The sequence below is a fragment of the Hylobates moloch genome, unplaced genomic scaffold (assembly GCF_009828535.3).
Source record: "Hylobates moloch isolate HMO894 unplaced genomic scaffold, HMol_V3 SCAFFOLD_14, whole genome shotgun sequence".
NCBI classification, from domain to species: domain Eukaryota; kingdom Metazoa; phylum Chordata; class Mammalia; order Primates; family Hylobatidae; genus Hylobates; species Hylobates moloch.
In genome coordinates this window covers 57973687-57991184 of record NW_026652289.1, presented here as the reverse complement: position 1 = coordinate 57991184, position 17498 = coordinate 57973687, and the positions used below count along the sequence as shown (strand labels likewise).

General features: G+C 35.9%; 1 protein-coding gene across 4 annotated transcripts in view; it reads right to left on the bottom strand.

The window, feature by feature from the left end:
• Positions 1 to 17498, bottom strand: part of UACA (uveal autoantigen with coiled-coil domains and ankyrin repeats) — a 105580-nt gene that overhangs the window by 9165 nt on the left and 78917 nt on the right. For 3 of the 4 annotated variants that reach the window (XM_058427758.1, XM_032175052.2, XM_032175054.2), the window contains exons 9-16: positions 17035 to 17072; positions 13876 to 13944; positions 12387 to 12494; positions 11394 to 11426; positions 10779 to 10877; positions 6237 to 6273; positions 5309 to 5361; positions 1008 to 3746 (exon numbers count right to left, since the gene is read on the bottom strand). In XM_058427758.1, coding sequence (XP_058283741.1) covers positions 1008 to 3746; positions 5309 to 5361; positions 6237 to 6273; positions 10779 to 10877; positions 11394 to 11426; positions 12387 to 12494; positions 13876 to 13944; positions 17035 to 17072 — 3176 coding nt within the window. Of the gene's footprint in view, positions 1 to 1007; positions 3747 to 5308; positions 5362 to 6236; positions 6274 to 10778; positions 10878 to 11393; positions 11427 to 12386; positions 12495 to 13875; positions 13945 to 14508; positions 15805 to 17034; positions 17073 to 17498 lie in introns of those variants that run through there. The other variant, XM_032175055.2, reaches the window with a different exon arrangement.

The window sequence follows — 17498 nt, the reverse complement described above, 5'->3', positions numbered from 1 at the left end:
GAACAAGCTTAGAGCATTTAAATTCTCGATCACAGAGATGGTGTGCCTGAGTATGTACAAGTACTTTCCACTGGGGAGGGCAGTCTGTGTCTGTGTTTACTCCACTGTATCCCCAGCACATGATATACAGAAGGCATTTAATCATTACATGTTGAATGGATGAAACTGCAGTCAATCTTTATATGTCATATCCATAGTAAAAACTTTATGCAACATCAGTGTCAAAAATATTGTTGAGTACCTATTCTGTAAATTGTACCATGAGAATTAAAGATAAGATGGAAAGTTAAGTTATAAACCCTGCTCATAAGAACTGATTGGGAAGATCAACTACGTGATTCTAACAAGGTAATATAAATGTTTTAAATGGATGGCAAAGCCACAATAAAACATCTATCTTAGATGAGGAACTGTTTACTTTAGACTAGATTGGACCATGAAGGCTTTAGGAAGGAGGATAACATGTTAATGAATGTATAGGATTCAACTCAGTAGAAAGGAGGGAAAGGACATTCTGGGTGAGGGGATGTAGACTTTCTAGTCTGTAGAAAGACATGAGCAACAGAACATAAAATGAATTGGAGGGCTCAGTTTACTAGTATGGGTGAGTACCAAGATCAGCTCTGGATGCTCCCCAGTGTTCTTGGTTTCTTGCAACCCAGAAAGAGAGCTTCCCCACCACCCTCTTCCCCATCTTTCACATGCCACAAACGCACTGGCTTTTGACTCTTCATCTATGAGACAAGTGAGCCTAACTCTCCCCATCGTTCCTGAATTCTTGGCTAGAACAGCTAAAGAAACAGAAGGAAAAATGCTTTTGACTTTTGTTTGTGCTACTTCAATTTTTTTTCAATTCGTAATTTTTACACACAAGTTGCCAAACTGGAAAGGGTGTGTCTAATGGTCACTTTGTTAATACCTGTGTCTACTTTCCTGTAAGATTCTGTGGTAAAGAGCACTGCTCTGGGGTTTCCAACACATAGCCATGCAGACTACTTTGTACCTACCTTATTATCTTTTGCTTCTATTTGCTTAGCAGATTCTTGTATTCTTCTTTGTAATTCTGTGATTGTTGTTAAGGACTTATCACATCGTTCCTTCTGATCCTTAATTTCTTGCTCGATGCTGAAATGCAGTAATTCCTTCTCATCTTTTGCAGATATTTCCTTCTTTTTGGCATGGAAAACTTCCTCACATACTTCCTCATACTTTCTATTCAGATTGGCCAATTTCTCATTTAAGCTAGAAATCTGTGTCTCCAAATCACTTTTTGTTGCTTTATATTTAGACAAATCAACTACCTCTCTAGTCTCTAATTTTTTTAATGCTTGTTTAGTATTCTGAACCTCAGACTGAAGTTTGGAGACTTCTTCCATTTTGTTTTGGCTTTCTTCTTCCTTTTCTCTCAAGCTAGCTTTTATGATTCCAACTTCTTTCTCAAATGCTTCTTTAATCTGCAAATGCTCTGCCAAGGGTACAGAAGAGTTCTTTTGATTCTCCAACAACTGATGCAGTTTGGTCACTGTCTGCTGCTCTTTCTCGTAACACCTTTGCGTATTCTTCAGTTCTTCCTTTAGATTTTCAATTGTGCCATTAAGAGATTTTTTCAGAGCCTCAACCTGTTCCAATGGAACATGTTGTTTTTGCAAAAGATTTTGCACTGCAAGTATCTCAGAAGTCTGTTTGGCATTTTCTTCTACTAGCTTCTCTTTCACATTCTTTACTTCTGTGTATTTCTGTGACAAGTCTTTTAACTGTTTGTTTAGCTCATCTGTTTTTCTGCTTAATGCTCTTTCCATTTCATGAGACTTCTCAATAAGAACTGTCTTATCCCTCAAATCTTTCTGAAGAGTAAAAATCTCCTTCTTTAACTTGTCATTCTCTTGCTTGTTTTTCTTGACTTCTTCTTCACTGACACTATACTTTTGTGTCTGCTCTGATAACTGGTCTTTTAGTTCTTTCTCTGTTGCTTTAAATTTTCTCTCGCACTCCTCAAAGCTGACAATTGGGGCGTATTTTACCTTAATGCATTCTTGTATCGTATCGAGTTCCCTCTTCTGGGCTTCAATTTCAGCATGCAGTGTCACAATCTCTTCTTGGCCTTTTCTGTAGTTGGCCAAGATTTCAGCATTACTATCCTGCACCTTTCTCATGCTCTGACTTAGCGAGCTCATCTTTGCCTCGTGCTCTGCCAGGCTGATGTACTCAGCTTTTATTTGGTTCTGAGTGTTTTCCAGGTTTCTTTTTAATATTTCATTCTTATCTTTTATTTTTACAAATTCCTGATTTATATCTTCACATTTTTTCTTCACATCTAATAATTCTCTGTTAGTTTTAGCTAACGTGTTATTCAGTGTCGTTTTAATCTCTTCATGGGTTTTAACTGGCACATACTGATTACTCATCATCTTCTTCAAGTTAGTGTTTTCAGACGTGAGAGTGTGTATTTTCTCCTGGTCTTCACCACATTTTTTCTTAAGTTCAGACAGCTGTTTCTTAAGTTCAACAATATTGGATTTCAGAGCTGTTATCTCTTTTTCATGTTTCTCAGGAGGTACAAACACAGTTTCTAGGCGGCTTACATCCTTACTTAAGCTGTCATTTTCCAGTAGCAATTTCTCCATTTCCAACTTCTTTTCTGTATATTTTTGTGTTACATCTAAAAGCTTTCTATTAAGATCATCAATAATTGCATCATGTGACTTTTTCATGTCTTCACTCACTTTTAAAGGAACATAATGATTTTTCATTTCAATTGTTAAGTTATGTGCTTGCTCCTTGAGGAGCTTATTATCCAAATAAACTTTTTCAATTTCCTTTTGTAGTGTCTGATTTTTCAATGTTAACTCAGTGACTTTCTTCCCAAGTTCTCCTGATTTCTGTTCTAATCTACTCTTAACCTGTTCGTGTTCCTCCAGTTTGACGTGCTGAGCAAGCTTGGCCTTAACATTCTCAAGTTCTCTCTTTAACTGTCTAATTTCGCTAAGTGATTTTTCATGTTCTCTTTCCATTTCTACTAATTTTTTTGCTTTCTCATTCACTTCATTTGATAATGAGCTCTTCATGTTTTCAAATTTTTCAGCTGGAATGGAAAGGGCCAACTTCGCTAACAATTCTTTTGCCTGGCCTTCCATCTCTGTGACCTTTCTTCCTTTCTTCTCTCGCTCCATTTCACACATACTCAGTTCCTTCTGTAATCGCTTATTTTCTTCTATCAGCTTGCCTTCATCCCTCTTAAACTCTTCTACTATCATCTCATTTTGTTTGATTTGGTTTCTTAATTTCCCCACTTCTGCTGAAGCACCTTCATATTTTACTTTCAAGTCTTTCAACTGATCCTTCAGTTCCTCGGTTAGTCTGTGATTCCCTGAGGCTGCTTCACTTGTTAAGTGTTCTTTAAGGGCAAGAAAATGGGTCTGCATTTGTTTAACTTTACCTTCTGACTCATACATCCTCTTCTGCACATCTTTTAATGCATCTTCTAATTGCTTTATCTGTTCATCTGAATCCTCCTTGACCCTTTCACATTCTAATGCTAAAGCTTTGCATTCTGCCACTTTGTGCGCCAGTTCATTTTGGAGCTTCAGTCGGTCTTGTTTTGCTGACTCACAGAAAGTTCGCATTGCTTCTAACTCTTTCTTTAAAATTTCATTTTCAGAGTATGATGTTTGACTGGGTAAAGATAGCTCCAGAGGTCTTAACATAGATCTGCTTTGCATATGGGCTGGTATACCTGGGGAAGTACACTGAAAAGAAAAAAAAAAAAAAAAGACATCAATCACAAAAGCCTAAATGAGACATTTACTATACTTATTTGCCAAACTTAGAGAAAGTTACCACATCATCAGGAATCAAAGGGTTTTCAGACTAGGCAGTAAGATGGAAAAAAATCACAATGCTGATTTTTGTGGTAAGGAAACAGTTCTGGATATGATTTCCTTAATACATTCACAACATTTTGAGAGTTCTGTTCACGTAAGTCTATTTCTGGCAGAACAAGGGAAAATGGCCATGGCTACCGGGTGCTATTTTGTCTTTCTTTCCCCATTCATTAACACCTACCCACACATGAATATCATCAACTTTATCAAAACATATTTATTATTTCTATGTTTTATGGCACATAATGTGCTTAGAACTTTAAATTCTGAAGAAAACCATTGTATCCTTGAATAAAAACAAGTACTGCAATTTTAAATTTGCAGATAATTTCATAGAATTATAGATTTAACTAGTAAGATTTCTGACTTCTGCATACCTTCACTGTTAATCCAACAGAATATTCTCTAAATTATAAAAATACCACGAAAATAAACCCGCTAGTTATCAGAGTTGTCAAGCGAATGATTGGTCACAGCCAGCACCATGAAAGAGAGTCTCCCAATAGACAGAAAACACCTGGAGCTGGTGACAGCAGCTTCCTGATAAGATCTCCAGAGCTGGGTGAGCAGGCTCAAGCATGCGCACTAAGAGGCAAAATGGTGGATGTATGACCTTCTTCTGGGGGCATTTGACTGGTAAAGGAAAACAGCCCCTAGAGAGCATGTGCACAACCTTAGTAAAGGCACTACACATGTGGCCCCTCCTAAGTGCTGACAGGCCACTATGCATGCAGATAGCCTGCCCCCAAGAGAAGAATCAAGGGAGGAGAAATGCAAACCCCAAAACCAAGCCAGTGTATAAAAATCCCAAGCCAAGGGCTGAACAGGGCACTGGGATCTCTCAAGCTGCCCACTTGGCCTTCTTCCAAGTATACTTTGCTTCCTTTTGTTCCTGCTCTAACACTTTTTAATAAACTCACTCCTGCCCTAAAATTTCCCTTCGTCTCTCCCTCTGCCTTAAACCTACTTCTGCCCCTCAGCCGAATCCTTTCCTCTGAGGAGGCAAGGATAGAGCTCGCTGCAGATCCCTACAGATTTACTGTTAGTTAAATCTGAACTGCTTTTGCCCTGGATCAAGAGGAAAAAAAATTATATTTTGAATTATTCATATTTGTCCTCCCCTTTATATGGGCAAATATGAAGTTAACTGATCACTGTTAATGAACAGAAACTTAGTATCAAATGCAATTAAACTATAATTCAAATCTCTTACTATAACCACTACCATCAAAAACCCTCTAGAGGGCACCAGAAACAGCAATATCTGTTTTTATTAAACTCAAGAAAGCGGGACCAACTTGTCTTTGATAATGAAAACCTCACTCTACGTATATATACTTAATATACAATGCTGCTTTCTCCTCTCTTTATAAAGGCACAAAAATTTTCTTTAAATGTTTTTTAAAATTAAAAAAAAAAGTTATTACCTGTGAGTCTGCCATATACATCTGACCTTGTTTAAGAAGCATATCTTCTTTTCCTAAATAAATGCAAATAAATGACATTTTAACTTCAATATCCATACTGAAGTAGGCTAAACATTAATTTGATGTTATTTCCTTTATTATTCAAATAAAAGAGAAGCAAGAGGTACAACACAAAAGTATCCTCATTCTAAAATACCCATTTTCCCCTTATTATTTCTATAAACAGAAGTACCTACAATCCACTGAACAACAGATGCTAGGTTGGTTTTTATTTTTTTCTTATTTTTTTCTATGCTCTCTCTCAGCAGAATCACTAAAATTTCAGAAACATCGAGGACTCTTAAACTAGGCTACATGATAATAAAACATGTATCTTATAATCAATCAAAACAAAAATGATGATTTAAATTTATAGCATAAATATTACTGTTGTAGGAGAGGATAGTTTAATAGTCACTAGGAAACAAACAAAAACAGATTTTCTAGAGAAACTGTTTAACATTGCAGAATAAAAAAGATTATGTAGAGTCTAAAAATCATAAATGTAATTTTAAAATGCCTACTTGCATTAAGACTGATTTCTCCAAATTAGAAAATTATGTTTATGTTCTTTCCATAAAAAAATGAACCCTAAATATCACAAGACGAACGTCTATGTCTACTAATCAACAAGGCAAATTTGGTAATTCATCCAATATACAATTTTAAAATACAGGTAGCTAAGGAGAATCAGAGCTTCAGCAATAATCAGAATATGTTAGAAGTTACAATAGTCATCTTAACGTCTTCCTAGTTCCATGTGTTGATGAAGTTTAGCAGCAGGAATATCTTGTACAGTTATTCCTGTATAGTTAAACAAGTAAGAATAAACATTCTTCTTTGCTTGAACTAGGTGAACTGTAATGAAAATCCATACTTTTATACTTACGGTTACTGAAATGACTTCCTGATCCTAAATGATCACTCTGAAATCAGAAGCATAAAATATTTTAGGGTGAATGCTGCCTCATTTTGTTAAATTCTGTATCTGTTTTAGCTCTAAATAAATGATGCAGTCATCAAAACCACATTTTTGACATTCCTGTTTCTCCGGAGCATTATTCTACTCAAACCCACAAAAAGAAACAACACTAGCAACACTTAGAGAGATCAGCTGGGAATAAAGTACTTCACTAAGCATTTTAATAAAAGCAGCCAAGTGTTTTAAAAAAAATCTTTATTGCTCAAAAGAAAAAAAAAAAAGTGAGCCCTAAATGAACTGAAACAACTTTCAAAGACTACTGTTTGCTACTGCTTTACCTCAAAAGGAAGGAAGTGGCCACATTCATGTCAATAACTCATTTTACTTTACCACTGTAGGAAGCAGAAACCCTACCTCATTGACTATGAAGTATCAACATAACCCCTTCTTCCAGAGTTTATAAAATACCAAGTACTTTGAAAGTAAAAGGAGACAGAGAGCAGGAAATGAAACTGAGGCAGAGACCTACACGTAGTAATAAATCCATCAATCCATTAGTTAGGAAATAATAGAGAAACTCCAGCTACAGTGAATCAAAATATACTGGGTTGCTCCTTTTCCCAAGTAAGCCAAATACAAAGAATCTAATACATAAATTAAAATACTACACTTCAAGGGTAAGAATAGGCCAGGCACAGTGGCTCACACCTATAATCCCAGTACTTTGGAAGGCTGAGACAGGTAGATCACTTGAGCCCAGGAGTTTGAAACCAGCCTAGGCAACGTGGTGAGACCTCGTCCTCACAAAAAAATACAAAAACGAGCTGGGCGCGGTGGCTCATGCCTGCAATCCCAGCACTTCGGGAGGCTGAGGCAGGTGGATTGCCTGAGGTCGGGAGTTCAAGACCAGCCTGGCCAACATAGTGAAACCCCGTCTCTACTAAAAATACAAAAAATTAGCTGGGCGTGGTGGCGGGCACCTGTAATCTCAGCTACTTGGGAGGCTGAGCCAGGAGAACTGCTTGAACCTGGGAGGCGGAGGTTGCAGTGAGCCGAGATCATGCCCATTGCACTCCAGCCTGGGCAACAAGAGTGAAACTTCTTCTCAAAAATAAATAAATAAATAAATAAAAAACAAACACACACACACACAAAAACATTAGCTGGGCAGGGTAACCCAAGGTACTCAGGAGGCTGAGGTGGGAGGATCACCTGAGCCCGGGGAGGTCAAGGCTACAGTGAGTGGTGATCACACCACTGCACTCCAACCTGGGTGACAGAGTGAGATCCTGTCTCAAAAACAAAACAAAACAAAAAACCCCAGAGTGAAATGAAGAGTAAGGACAGGCAGATGTAGTTCGTATTTGTGTATCTAGGTGTATCAGTCCTAAAAGCTACATACCAAACTCTGAAGTAGTTGACCACGATAAAACAGTCCACAATTCCATGACTAAATTAATGCCACCTCCATTAATCATTAGTGCCCTCACAGTATGAAAAAACACCTATAAGCTTAGTTAAGCTCTTTGTTCTATGGAATATTTAATGCTAAAGTTTACAATAACTACTAAATGGCCTCATACATGTATTAGGGGGTGCTATGCACATAAGGAGTTCAAAAAACTTAATTTGGTCTTATTATCTTTATTACTCAAATGAAAACAAATATAAAAGTCGTAATATAAAATCAGCCTCATTCTAAAATATCTATTTTCCCCATATTTTTATACATATAAGGGAAATAGCTACATGTTATTATACATAACTCATAACAGTAATTCTTTTGACAGTTAAGCTTTTTTAAGCATGTGAGATAATACAGCAGTAGATATTCAATGTTTGTAAATGATGAATTCTTAGTAGTTTGTTGGTTGGTTGGTTGGTTGGTTTTGAGACAACGTCTTACTCTGTCGCCCAAGCTGGAGTGCAGAGGCATGACCTTGGCTCATTGTAGCCTCCACCTCCTGGGTTCAAGTGATTCTCCTTCCTCAGCCACCCAAGTAGCTGGGATTATAGGCATGCACCACCTCGCCCAGCTAATTTTTGTGTTTTTGGTAGAGACGGGATTTCACCATGTTGCCCAGGCTTGTCTCGAACACCTGAGCTCAAGTGATCCACTTGCCTGGGCCTTCCAAAGTGTTGGGATCACAGGCTGAGACACCACGCCCGGGCAAATTCTTAGTAGTTTTTAATGGTTGCTGTTATAAATACTGGGTCACATATAAAGTGGGACCTGTAATTTTCTGTTTGAAAGTAAAAAATCATATCTAGCATAAAATTTTATCACAATGAATACGTAGTGACTGAGGAAAATGTCCCCATCATATTGAATGGGAACAGTTATAAAACAGGATGTACTATATGATCCCACCTGTTGAATGAGTATATAACACACAAATTATGTGCAAATGTTTGAAAGAATTTCAGTCAGGTGCTAGCAGAGTTAATATTATAGGTGTCTTTTGCATCTGCTTTCAGTTTAAATGTATTTTCTTATTTTTCTAAAGTAAATATGTATTTTTATAAGAAAAATAAGTTACTTTTATGACTATTATGTTATAGACTTGACAATTTAGACAAATTGTTTGTCTAAAGCTACAGAAAAACATCTTTTTTTTTTTTTCTTCCCCTTGAGACAGAGTCTCACTCTGTCACCCAGGCTGGAGTGCAGTGGTGTGATCTCACTCATTGCAACCTCCACCTCCCGGCTTCAAGCAATTCTCCTGCTTCAGCCTCCTGAGTAGCTGGTATTACAGGCATGTTCCACCACGCCCTGCTAATTTTTGTATTTTTAGTAAAGACGGAGCTTTGCCATGTTGGCCATGCTGGTTTCAAACTCCTGACCTTAAGTGATCCACCCACCTTGGCCTCCCAAAAGTGCTGGGATTACAGGCGTGAGACACTGCGCCTGGCCTATACCCTACACTTAAGACATGCAAAAGTCTAGCTCCTAGAAGAAATATATACATAAATAATACCCAAATTATATTATACTTTGATTAATACTTAAAAGGCCCCGTATATACTCCTAAATTTTCTCATTCAAGTAATTCTAAGTGTAAAACTAGGATTGTAGTTAAAAGCACAAAGGAGTCAGATGCTTGGGTTCAAGTCCCGACTCTGTCACTTATTATTTGTGAAACCCCTCATGGGTAAACCTCTCTGTGCCTCAACCTCCTTACCTGTGAAGTCAGGTGACAATAAAACTTATCACACAGAGTTGATTTGTTTTTTGATGCACGACAAGAATGCAAAGTACATGGTCAGTGCTATTAAAATATTAGCAATCACCAGTTTCACAATTAACCTAAAAAAGAGTCTTCAAATGTGAAGAAGATAGAAGTCACTATAGCTAGATCATTCTTTGGGTTATAAAATGGTGTTTCTGAATAATCTTGAAAATTCAGTCACATAAATATGTACACATATTAAGTGTGTATAATACAATGAATTTTTGCATATGCATACCTTTTGTAATTATACACAACCCAGATTAAGATATAAAACACTTCCAGAACACCAAAAGTTTCCTCACACACCTTACTCAGTAACCCCTCACCAAAGGGTGGTCTCTATTCTAATCTCTAACATCATAGATTAGTTTTATCTGCTTTTGAACTTCATAAAAATAGAATCATGCAGTATGTACTCTTTGTGTCTGACTTATCTCTTGCAACATTGTGAGATTCATACATGTTTTATATTATTTTTCATAATGCACACATAGTTTTTTATTTACAAAGAAAAATATTATTTTTGCTATGGTCTGAATGTCTGCCAAAATGTGTTGAAACTTAATTCCCACTGTGGTGGTATTAAGAGGTGGGGCCTTTTGGAAACTGATTAAATCACGAGGGCTTCACTTAGGCTCCTTTTTGCCCTTTTGCCTTCTGCCAAGTGAGGATGCAGCAAAAGCCCGCACCAGACATGAATGCCAGAGCCTTGATCTTGGACTTTCCAGCCTCCAGAACTGGGAGAAATAAATTTGTTCTTTATAAATTTTCTTTATTTTGTTAGAGCAGCACGAATGGACTAAGGCACTTTTTTAGTGTACTTTGGGGCTGCATTCACCAACAAAGATAAAAGATTCATGCTGAATCAGCTACCTTTGGTGATGCCCAGTGATAAATCCTTTCTGAGATAATCCTAGACATATAATCATTCATTTATATGAATGCTTTTTATTATCATTATACTCACTGCAAATATACAGGTAGAAATACGACGTTTTAAAAAGGTAAGGATGGACAATGAAGAGAAACTAGAATGACACTAAATGTCAATTACATGCTAGTCAATTTAAAATGATCTCACTTAACCTTTGTAACTATGTGGAGAAAGAGACAATCACCCCAGTTTTGCCAAAGAGGCAACAAGTTCAAAGACTTTAAATAAGCAGCTCAAGGTCACACTATAAATAAGAGATTTATAATTCAAATTCAAGTATGATGCCAAGAGCCTTACCATTACCCATTATGAATTACAGGAAATAATTTAACCTTTCTATACCTCAAAATATTTAAATCTATTTTTCAGAGCCTCAATAGTCCTTAAGCTTTCTTCATGTTGCTTTTCTTTAGCTGCCAAAAGGGACTTCAGCTTTTCTCTCTGAAATGAAACAGAATAAATAGAGTAAAATCACCCCGTGCTTGGAAGTGGGTTAAAAATGTGTTTTAGAAAACGTGAATTGGAATTACATTGAGGACGGGAGTTAATGAATCCTCCAACCTGGTGAACTTTAACTACTAATAGAGTTGATAATTTCTACAAATATACTAATGAAACATACAATATCTATAAACAAAATCATAAAGAATTCAAATCTGTTTTCAATCTTAATGTTTTCAGACATTTTCTTTATGTTTAGAATTTTACATTATTTTCAGGACAAGTTTCACAGAAAGTAAGATTTTCAGAGGCAATAACAACAAAATGCCTACAATAATCTATGCCACTACATTCAAAACATCCTTTTTTAGTCATGTATAGATTTTGAATTTCCGTTTAATAACCAGAAATAAAATCCTGGTCTCTATCTCAATTCAGGACTTAAACCTTTACTACTATATATCATCTTCAATTCCTAAAACAATTTTAATGGTTTAAAATAAAATGTCATCCTACCTCGCTTTCCAGATCATCAGCAACCATAACTTCCTAAATTTAAAAAGAACACAAAATATTTTCATTCTTAAAAGCCTATTTTAAAAGGCATGAACTTGGCAAAGATATTTTAAAAAGATTGGCAAATGTCTTTAAGACTAGGGCCAAGGATATGAGAAGAAAATTATGTACAATTCTGTTGTATGAGTTGTCATTCATTCTTCTCACTATCCAGAATCAGAAGCACTTTTGATTCTCTTGAGAACCTATCAACCACCAAGTCCTACTTGTTCTTCGTCCTCATATCTTCTGTCTACTCTTTCCTCTCCAATCCCATGGCCCTAACTATAGTTCAGCCTTTTGCTTTTGCATATGTTCAATTTTAGGAAAATCTAACATAGATAGCAAGATATTAAAGTGATATGGAAAATTAGAATCACAAGGACACAGCTGTACCAATCACGCAGTTACTTCTTAATTTTGAAATGCAAGTATCACATAAGATTTCACCTGTGGTAAGTCCTGTACATAATAAAATGTATATTTAAAGAGTGAACTGATTATACTAGATTTCATATATACTCTACTTTCCCTCTAAAAAATGATTTATGGATATTTCTCGTATTTCCAATTTTTTTATACAACAAGGAATATATTACAGGTCACTGTTTCTGTGATTTTGCTCATCACAGTGTTCTCTGGAATGCCTCTGATTCCCTCTTACTTTCTTCAAAATTCAACAGAAGTACCATCTCCCACAGGAAGTACCCCCCACAGAAGCAGCAGCCCACAATGGTCTCTCCTCACTTCCCTGAACATTCTTTACACTGTCCTTACTTGTTAGCTTATACTACTTTAAATGTAAAATTTCATGTAAAAATCCTGGTCCCCAGTAAGATTTAACTCCTCTGAAGTGCAATGAGCTAATTTTACCTTCTTTAGCACAATCATTAACAATTTGCTATTGATGTAGTAAGACAGTTTTTTTATTTTTTATTATGCAGATTTATTTACCTCATTCAGCTGTAACTGTAAACCATTGACTTTATCCAAAAGTATTCTTTGTTCTTGCTGAATTTTTCTCAACCTCTCTTTCAAATCTTCATTTTCAATCTCCAAATCCTTAAATAATAAAGACAACAAGGTGCCAGGCCAATCTTAAAAGAGCAAATTCTTAAAGAAGAAATTTTTAAAAGCAGTTCACTACCATACAGGTACATACATATGTAAAACACTAAGTACAAAGATACAGTAATTTCAATGATATGCCAATGATTTAAAATCTACAGATCAAAAATAAAACAGAAAATTACTATCCTATAATAGCTAATAAATACAAGTATACACTACAAGAGGGCAAATCATCGTAATTCCAATAAAGAAAAAATAAAAAGCATCTAGACACAGAAAAGAGCAAAAGAACACACCATTTTAACTTTTGCTTAAGACCTCCCAAATTTATGAGACTCTTCTAATGCTTTTGTTGAACTAATCATCATTTTCAGTGCTCTGGTAAAAGATAAAGGCTCGAATTTAAGGACATAGTTCATTTTCTTACACTACATAGTAAACTAAGAAAATCCAAATAAAATGCTTTTATTACACTGAAAACAGCTATTCAATTTATCATTTAATGGTGTTTCAGTCATAAAATTAATTATGGGTCCTTCCTCTAAAATAATCCTCATAATATTATTTGGAAACTTTGACCAATAGAAAAGCCAAAAAGTACTGTGTGGTTAGTTTAACAAAATTATTTTTCTCAATCAAAATAGAAAATAAGAAAAAAATCAGATTTAATTTACATTAATGATCATTTTTAATACTATAATTTTCTAAAATAAACACAAATGTATGGTTTACATCACAAAACAGACACATTTAAATCAAACAGTTATATAAAGTTGCTTTTTCTATATATATTATATTAAACAATACTTTCTACACCATACTTCTAGCGTTATATAATTAAATTTTATAATACTGCACTCAAACATTGATAACAAAAGGCAATTCTTTAAGAAGAGATTAGGCAGCCGGGTGTGGTGGCTCACGCTTGTAATCCCAACACTTTGGGAGGCTGAGGCGGGTGGATCACCTGAGGTCAGGAGTTCGAGACCAGCCTGGCCAACATGGTGAAACCCGGTCTCTACTAAAAATACAAAAATTAGCCAGGCATGGTGGCACATGTCTGTAATCCCAGCTACTAGAAGGGCTGAGGCAGGAGGATCACTTGAACCTGGGAGGTAGAGGTTGCAGTGAGCCGAGATGGTGCCACTGCACTCCAGCCTGGGCAACAAAGCCAGACCCCATCTCTAAATAAATAAATAAATAAATAGAAGAGATTAGGCAAAAAAAGAGAATCACAAACAATTTTAACGAGCTTCCCTGTCTTTGCCCCACTCATTTCACCCACTCTCTTGCTTCCTCTCTTCTGTCTCAATCTCACTACAAATACTGGAACTGTTTTTAAAGGAAGATACCGTTATTTTTTTCTTTTTACCTGAATATTTTGATGCTCCCTCTGATGTGACTTCACATTTACTTCATCTTGCATGTGTGTCAAATTTCGCTTTGGTAAAACATAAGAAAACACAGGTCAGCAAGTCTAAGAATACAGAAAGGTATATTTTCCTCAATTGGCAATACACCCAGTTAGTGATTTTCAGTTTATCCAACATTTGCTGCACATAACACAAGGTGGCAGTGTTTCTATTTAAAACTCCAAAATGGAAAGGACCTTTAAGACTATGTTTTATATAAATCAAGTATAACTTATTTAAAAATACTAAATAATAACAAATTTTAAAGTATTATTAAGGATTTATTTTAACTAAAGTCACAAAATTTTAAAAAGGAGAATTTGTAATAAATGCATAACAAAAGTTGGGCTATAAAGCACTGCATTGCCAACTACTCCTAAAAGAACTCAATTTAAAAAAAAGAAAAAGGAAGAGAAAGGGAAAGTCACATTAATTTGTAAAGACAATACGGAAATTATTTACTTCTCTGAGCACCACCAAAATAAAATATCAAGAGGTATGGTAAGGAAGAAACAGACAGTCCCTCTGACCCAAGCAATAAAAAAGGTCTTTAAATAACTTGGTTGGGTGTATGTTCTGTTTTTGTAACTTACTGCTTTGAAACTTTATTCCAGCTTAGAGATTTGCTTTAACAAAAACACAACATAATTATTAAACAAGAGAATAACCCCCCTTTTAAAAAAACCAAAATGATCTTTAAATCTCCACAATAACTAATGTAGAAAGCTATTTATTTCTTCCTTTCTAATTAGGTTAAAAAAAAACTACTGCTTTAATTCTTCAAGATAATTTTCTCATGTTTTGTATTATTTGTTTACCTTTGCTTGATCAAGTTTTTAAACTCTTATTCAAATGAGTTTGGATCAGAACTAGAGGAAAAACTCCTATTTTAAAAATATTCTATATCCACAATTTGGCCCTAACTATGTTTCCAGCCTCATTCCTTCTACCAAAGTACTGGTCTTCAAGTGGAATCTGACATCTTCTCACAGCTCACCTGATCACACCACTTTCATTCCCAATCTTCACTTCATAATCCTCACCCACTGCCTCCACTATATCCTAACTCAGACATACTAAATCAACCCCATCCTTTAATTAAGATCCATCTTCCTGACAAGTCTTGTTATTAGCACACTAAAAGAACCTCTCTTGCACCTCTGGCTCCACTTAGCAGCGATCTGATCACGTGCACCACTGATTGGGGTGCACATGTCCTGCCTTCTGCCATCTAGTAGTTACTGGTGGGTACATATCCAAAGTCCTTATCATACAAGGTCCTTCTTAATCTAGCACTTTGTTACTTTAGCAGCCTCTTCTGCTCCCTCCACGATGGGCACATCGCTCCTATCACACTTGTCTGCTGCTGCCCCATGAACATGTCTAACCTGCTCCCTCATCAGGGGCTGGGCACCTGCCCTTCCCTCAGCCTGTGAGGCTTCTCCCACAGACCTCTACCCACTCCTTCTTCATCCCTTAATTCTGTTTTGTTTTTCTCCATAGCATCTGCTATGATACTAAATATTCCTTTGCTTATTGTTCACCTCTCACTAAGCTAGGAGTTCCATAAGGACAGAGACTTCGTACACTATAATATTCCCAGCACTTAGAATAGTAGTTGGCATGTTGTAGATGTTCAACAGATATCTGTGAACAAACAACTGAGTGTGTCTTACATTTGCAACTATACTGTAGGCTTCTTGAAAACAGAGATTACATGTGCCTTAGTATTTAAAAAAAAGTCCTATTTACGGCATATATTTAGTAAGTGTATTCAATAAATGATGGAAACACAGTAATTAGGAGCAGTGTGTCTTTCTGTTCCTAGTAGAATATTAACTCCTTGTATTCACCTCAATATTTCCTAGAGCACTGAGCAGAGAACCATTCCCATATTAATATTCAATAATTCTTTTTATTCTAAATATCTATATATTTCAGGAATCATTTTTCTCTGATTCTGTGTGAGATGGCTAGTACAGTCATAGCAGTGTACATTTTTTTTCACTCTACTCACACTTAGGTTATATGAGGCACAGGGGAGAAGGCTGGAACAGTTGCTCCAGATGGAAAAGTGTCAACAGACATGACCCATATATGAACATATTAATTCAGATGGATTGAAAAGGAAAACAAGCTTTAATGTAACTTTCATGATAAGTGCAGCAAACTACCATGACACATGTATACCTATGTAACAAACTGGCACATTCAGCACATGTATCCCAGAACTTAAAAGTAAAATTTTTAAAAAATGTAGCTTTCAGATTCAGGTGAGAGGTAGAAAAATGACACAGGATGATAATCAGAATTGCTCAAGGTACCTGCTTGCTTTCTCTTCAGGATTTGCAAATGCTTAGGTTCCTCTCACTAGAGAAAAGCTGAAAGCCTGGAAGGGAACAGTCAGCAAGAGAGGAAAGCTGCCTACACTAGCTTTTGAGCCGCGGTACTGTAAACCAACCCCGCTTACTTTAACACAAACAGATTAGCAGAAAACATAAGACATTTCACAAACCGGGACATCAAAACAAGGTTAAATAGTAATTTAATAATAAATTTAGTGCAAAGCACAAATTATTTCATGTGTTGTTATTCTGTAAAGTCCTCAATTAAATACACACAGAAAAAAAGACTGAAGAAGAAATAAAAACGCTAACAGTGGCATTGAAATCACAATATATAATCAGTTTAGAACTCTGTTTTCTTCATTTCTTATTACATTGAAAGAATTTTCCCATAACAGTTAATATTTTGTCCTGTTATTAAGGGAGACTGGGGGAAACTGTCTATGATCTGCCAAGCTAAAGTTCATCATTTAACAAGTTACAATGTCTCCTACTTGAAAAAGTTGAATGCTCACGGCCCCAATCAGGAGGCTATTTCTTTCCCATTGGATACCTTCATTGAAACTGAGATCTACTGTGTCTCAAGCTAAGTGATAGTATCTTGATAGGACCTCATGATCTAAGTACCCAGAATCTACATGGGCTTGATTAACTGAGAAGAGAGATAGAACACATTTAAACTCAGAATAGTTATGCATAACTATTAACTAGTTTTACTAAACACTTTAAACTATACAATACATGTAATTCTTTAAAATTAAAATTAATATCTACCTGTTGCAAAGATGGTCCTTTCTTCCAAAGTTCTCTCCCTAAGATTTAGAGAAAAAGAGAAACAACAAAATGGCAGGTTAACTTGGGGTAGGTATGCATTCCCTAACTATACAACTGAGTCAATATTAAATAAATAAACTTTAGAGTTTCCTCTAAAGCTTACAACTTTTTAGTTTTATTTCTAAAACGTATGCTTAAAACAATGACATCTCACTTTTGCCTATCAAATTAGCAAGTTTTTTATAACAATATTCAAGTAGGTAAGATTAAAGACTAAGCATGGGAGGCAGGTAAAAAATGGGAAATTTATTTAGGCTGGGTATGGTGGCTCACACCTGTAATCCCAGCACTTTGGGAGGCTGGGGCAGGAGGATCACTTGAGGCTAGGAGTTCAAGACCAGCCTGGGCAACATAGCAAGACCCCATCTCTACAAAAAAAAATATAAAAAATTAGCTGGCCATGG